Genomic DNA, 6,206 nt, shown 5'->3' with positions numbered 1-6,206 from the left:
TCAAGGGATTCTTTTGACAATGAAAAATAAAAGGAAAATATTAGAGTATGTAAGTTTTTGGCCAACAGCGCCCCCTGGTGAGTAAAATGTTCATTAGTTTTCTATTGTTGTATAAGACGCTCCCTCATTGGTAGTAATTATGCCTGATGTAACAGTCCATACATATATCCACTATGAGGAGTAAAATGTGTGTGTTTGCATTATTTAATTTAATATATTTGATCTTACTATGTTAATAAGACACACATTTAATCACAAAAAGCAGCTTCAAACAGATCAATGTTGACAGGTTGTCCTGGCAACTCAGGCTAAAATGGAAGCTCAATGTTGACAGGTTGTCATGGCAACTCAGGCTAAAATAGAAGCTCAATGTTGACAGGTTGTTATAGCAACTCAGGCTAAGATGAAAGCTGCAGAATATCCACCATTCTACAGAATCTTCCCGTGCACCGTCAGAAACGACTAAAGTAGCTTTAATAATATTGATTAACGTTGACCAGCAGATGTCATCAGTGAGCAACGTTTGAGACCAAAGTAAGTTTCTAATAATAATAATGTCAACTTTAATGACTAATTTTGTGATTTTCCAGAATCCAGTGAGTAAATACTGCTTGTTTTAATCTAAATGTGTTTACATATTAAGTCATAATCTTGTGTGAATGAGCTGATATTGAACGATCTTTGGAACAACTTTGTCATAAAAGCTCATTTTAAATTTGTTCATTTTAACATTTAACATTTAGTCTGAATTCTATCATTTTATACTGTGTGTGTGTGTGTGTTAGCGGCATATAATATTTACATCAGAAACTATAACGGAATGTCTCACTGCACGTAAAGCTACATATTATTATTATTATTATTATTATTATTATTATTATGTATTATGACAGGCCCATATTTCACTGGCCTCAAATCAACAGGAACAAGTATTTACTAATTTTAATGTGACACATTTAACATGTGATCATTATTTTGTTTTATCCCAAGATATAAATTGTAAATTGAGGAAACATTGGAATTGAGTTGCTGAAAGGAAGTGACGGATTGCTGCTCTGCTGCTTTTTATGGGAACACCTTTAAACATTGAAGGGCTTAATTATAGGACGTCTAATGTCAAAGGTAAGTGACAATTTTCTAGCTGTTTTTAGCATTTAGCTCATTTTGTTAACATTTAAAACAGGGATTCACGTCAAACATGTTATATATAATTGTCTACAATATGTTTCAAGGCTGTAGCTATTGAATATTTTTGTAATCCAGTATTCTACTGAAAATTCTATAGATTAATATATTTTTTTAGTTAAAGAGAAATTATATTTATACATGAGAAACTAACATATTTGACTTAGGAATGAATGAACGATTTGTTTCCTTTTTTAGATAATCAACACTTTTGCTTTTTAGCAAACGGCAATTGCATCTCAGGAAATGTGACTAGTTAATATAAAAATGAATAAAACAAACAGAATAACAACTTTCTACTTCTGCCAAGTCCAAACATCTTCTCAGATATCTACAACTACATAGATATCTTTATTTGAGGAACATTGAAGATAACTTGAACTAAAGTTTAGAATTGGTGACGTAATGTTTTCCATATCTTTAACTTTCATTTTATCAAGTCCAAATGAGGTTTGATATAAATGTAATGTTCATTTTGAAAAAAAGTTTGCCATTGGTTTCCATCATCTACCACCCACCACTAAAATTCATGTGATGTGTGATATCATCTAAGAAAGGTCTCTACTGCTCATGGGGAACGATTTTTTTTTTAATATAAATTAGCTGTCAAAGGATTAAAAAAATAACCAATCAATTGCAAATCTGACTAAATAATCACGATTAATCACAACTTGTGAATTTCAATCACAAGTTGCACAGAAATGACATGTATTTATAAGTTACATTTGAGGCAGATTAGTTTAATTTGTTTTCCCAAACAAAATCACTGTTAAATGTAGTGTGTGGTCCATGCAGACTTTAAAGGTTTGTGCTGTGTTAAACTTCAGTCTGTTATTACACAATATATTGGTTATTTTAAAGATAACGAGATTGTACATTAAAATAAAGTACGCAAAAAATCTAACCTATAATTTAGAAAAATTCCAGTGTTAATATGAGAAAACCTTAGAACTTATCTGAACCTTAAACATTCAAACTATTGCACTTTTACATTCAGCTGCTGAGGCACAGCCGACTGTCCACATTACTACAGGATGACTGAATCAATGCTAAATACTAGAGGTGATCTCAGTGAGATGGACTCAGAAACATTAGTAAAGGAACGTTCCACAACAATGAGAGAGTTCTGTTAATGTGCTGCTTGTCTCTGTCCCTCAGTTTGTGGACATGTCTCCTGCCTGCAGTGGGATGTTTGAACATCACTTCCTGTGCTCCATCTGTCTGGAGGTGCTCACTGATCCAGTCACCACATCATGTGGACACAACTTCTGCAAAACATGCATCAGCACACACTGGGACACCAGTACCACCAGCAGGTGTCCCGTGTGTAATCAGGTGTTCAGCACTAAACCTCAGCTGAAGGTCAATATTATGATGCGTGAGATGGTTTCTCAGTTCAGACGTGAATCTGAGAAGAAAGCAGCAGCACCAGGAGAAGTTCCCTGTGACGTCTGCACTGGAACCAAAGTGAAGGCCCTGAAGTCCTGCCTGGACTGTGGGGTCTCCTACTGTGAGACTCACCTGGAGCCTCATCTGACAGCATCAGGCCTGGGAAGACATCAGCTGATGGAGCCTGTGGACAACCTGAAATCCATGATGTGTACAAAGCACAGCAAACCTCTGGAGATGTTCTGTCAGAGTGATCAGACACGTGTCTGCTTGATGTGTTCTGTTTTGGAGCACAAGAGTCACCAGTTAGTCCCTCTGGGAGAATATCTGTTTGAAGAAAAGAAAGTTTATCTTCAGCAGATGATCCAAAAGAGACGAGAGAAGCTGGAGGAGATCAGAGAGTCAGTGAGGATCAGGAAGGAAGCAGCAGACAGAGTAAAAGCTGAAGGTGTGGAGATGTTCACTGCTTTGATGGAGCTTGTTGAGAGAGGCCTGAAGGAGCTGATGAAGACAATGGAGGAGCAACAGGAAGCAGAAGAGAGAGAGGCTGAAGGTTTGATCAAAGAGCTGGAGGAGGAAATCTTTGAGCTGATGAAGAGAAGCTCTGAGGTGGAGCAGCTCTCCCACTCTGAAGACCACCTCCTCCAACACTTCTGCTCCCTGAAAGCTCCTCCAGCCACCAAGGACTGGACAGAGGTTATGGTCCATCCATCATCATATGAAGGAACTGTGCTGAGAGCTGTAACTCAGCTGGAGGACACACTCAGTGACAAGATGATGAAGATAAAGATGTTTGAGATGAAGAGGCTGCAGCAGTTTGCAGTAGATGTGACTCTTGATCCTCTTACAGCTAATCTTTACCTTGTCCTGTCTGATGATGAAAAACAAGTTTACTGCAGTGATGTGTGGAAGAAACTTCCAGATAATCCAAAGAGATTTTCTAACTATATTAATGTTTTAGGGAAACAGAATTTCAGTTCAGGTAGATTTTACTTTGAGGTTCAGGTTAAAGGAAAAACTGACTGGGATTTAGGAGTGGTTAAAGAATCCATCAACAGGAAGGGAAAGATCACTCTGTGTCCTAAGAATGGTTCATGGACTGTGGCACTCAGAGATGGAAATGTGTATGAATCATATGAAGATCATTCAGTCATTCTTCATCTGAAGCGTGTTCCTGAGAAGGTGGGTGTGTTTGTGGACTATGAGGAGGGTGTGGTCTCCTTTTATGATGTAGATGCTGCAGCTCTGATCTACTCCTTCACTCACTGCTGCTTCACTCATAAACTACACCCATTCTTTAGTCCCTGTTCAAACTATGGTGGTAAAAACTCAGCACCTCTGATCATCTGTCCTGTCAATCAAAGTGAATGATCAGTGTCATGATGAAGTCTCACCAACAATTGATTCAATGGTTCTCTGCAACCATTCACTTCTCCAGGTTGGTTACGCACTCCATCCAACCTAACATGTATGTTTCTCAACAGTGGGAGGAAACATTTTATTAAAGAAGTTTCACATTTGGTGTTTGGATTGTGATGAAATAAAAATGGATTTAAAAAAATATTTTACAAAATGATTCATTGTACAAATGTGTTACATGTTTTATGATCAGTTAAAATGTGTTAGTGGTTAGTAAAATAGGAACATGATGATTTTTTTCTATGAAATGTAATGAAAATAAGATGCTCAGGAGTTTTTGTAAGTCCATCTAAGTTTAATTTGTAATTGTGTTGAGTATAACTGTGGTACATTTTATTTTTAAGTGTTGTATGTGGGTATAAATGTTGATATATAAAACTATGTACACTTTTCTTTTTCTTTTGTTTTTTGTCATATTACTTTTGAAACCTACATGTAAAAGAGGGTGATTGAACGTCGAAGAAGTTCAACCTGTTTATCCAGGTTTACTTAATTTTAATTGAATTTAACTGTTTTTTTTTGTTTGTTTTTTTATTTCTCTTTGAGTTTTATTTCAAGAAAAAAGCACTTGTAAAGATCACAGGCATCTATACACTTTATTATTGTATCTGTCAAAGTGTGTTGTATGCCACCCTTTGTAAACTTTGTGTAATTGTTCAAACAAAAACACAGAAAAATAATTTACAAAAAAAAATGTGGTGAAAATAAAGCATTTGCATGAATTAAGAAGAACAAAGTGTTGAATGTTCAAACTTTAAAATGTACTTTTTAAGTCACTACGACTCTTCCTTATTATCTTACCCTTTAATTAAAGAGAAACCGTGAAGTTTTGGTGTTTAAGAAGTGTTTATCTCACTGGTAGCCCTTTGGATTATTCACTAGTTTTAAAGTAGCTCCATGTTTCACAAAGGTTGGTGACTTGTTCTTTAGATCAGTGGTTTTCAACCGTTTCAGGCCACGACCGCCAAAATAAAAGTTCCAGAAAGCGGGGACCCCCACTGTCGCTGAAGGTGGTTGAACACAGACATGAACATTGAAGAACAGTCATGTGGAGACAGGGCCATCCATTGTTCTATAAAACTGTGATAACCACATTTATAATATAATATAATATAATATCCACTGTTATCCAGGAAGTTTATTATTTTTATAGTCATCTTAAAGATGGAAATCCTTTTTTTAATTAGACAAAGTGACCAAAATGAGGAAAAAGGTGGTGACATGGGTTTTTAAAACCACAGAAATGGGTTTAAAGTACCAAACTAGAGCGGGCAAAAACTGACATAAAGTGCTAAAAATAATTAAAACTGTCAATATTGGAACAATTAGTTGAAACTGGCTAATAATGGGAATGACAAATGGTGAATGTGGTTAAATTGGCAAAAAAAATTGAGCATGGAATATGATGAAAATAGGTTAAAAGTGACAATAATGGGTCAACATTTGTGACATTAGGTGGAAAAGTTGTGGAAAGTGCAAAAGTGGAAACACGTGTGCAGAAAAGGCATTGCAATAAGATTGGAAGTGTCAGAAATGGGAGTAATATAGTAAAAATGCTTTAAAAGGAGCAAAAATATGGCAAGAAAAAGGGATGAAAGCATGTTAAAATATGGCAAGTTTGGTTTAGTTGCAGAAAAAGCGAAAGCATGAGCAAAAAACAGGGTCCTTGCCCCAAGGTTGAGAACTCCTGCTTTAGATGCTGGTTCCAGGCTGCTGTGGTGTGTGCAGTCTCCTCTGTGGCCACTAGGTGTCAGCCTCCCTCTGCTAACAGCCTGACTCTTTGGATGGAGGTAAAAACCTATGTTTGGCTACAAAAAGTCTACAAACCAGTGACAATAAGCTGTTTCCTCATCAGAATCCCAGTTGTGAGGGAAGAAGAGGAAGTTTGTGTCGAGTTAAAACTTAATGACGCTCCGGTGAGTGAAGGGTCTGGATATCGTTGGATAATCCCAAATTCATCTGTAAACCAAAATTAAATAACCATTTTTCTTCTTCTCCTTTTCAAACAAAAAACAAGAAAAACTTTTTACCGTTTTAATCAAAAAACCATAAAACAAATCCAAATTGGCCCATTTTTCGATTATCCCGTGTCCTTCTCTCCTTTTCCCTTTTACAATTGAACATTGAAAAACAGCAGTTTCACAATCAGAATCAACTTTATTGACCAAGAGTGTATTAATACACATGAAGAATTTGTCTTGGTGACCTGTGAT

At 36.2% G+C, this 6,206-nt stretch overlaps 1 protein-coding gene across 1 annotated transcript; it reads left to right on the top strand.

Annotated features, from left to right (window-relative positions):
- Positions 1 to 967: 967 nt before the first annotated feature.
- Positions 968 to 3,945, top strand: LOC114460680 (E3 ubiquitin-protein ligase TRIM21-like). Its single transcript, XM_028442604.1, has 2 exons — positions 968 to 1,122; positions 2,344 to 3,945. The coding sequence occupies exons 1-2, from the start codon at positions 1,114 to 1,116 to the stop codon at positions 3,943 to 3,945; spliced, it is 1,611 nt and encodes a 536-aa protein (XP_028298405.1). The 5' UTR covers positions 968 to 1,113.
- Positions 3,946 to 6,206: the final 2,261 nt, after the last annotated feature.

The sequence above is a fragment of the Gouania willdenowi genome, unplaced genomic scaffold (assembly GCF_900634775.1).
Source record: "Gouania willdenowi unplaced genomic scaffold, fGouWil2.1 scaffold_5_arrow_ctg1, whole genome shotgun sequence".
Taxonomy (NCBI): domain Eukaryota; kingdom Metazoa; phylum Chordata; class Actinopteri; order Blenniiformes; family Gobiesocidae; genus Gouania; species Gouania willdenowi.
The sequence above is the reverse complement of the archived record's forward strand: the minus strand, read 5'-3'. Positions and strand labels throughout refer to the sequence as shown.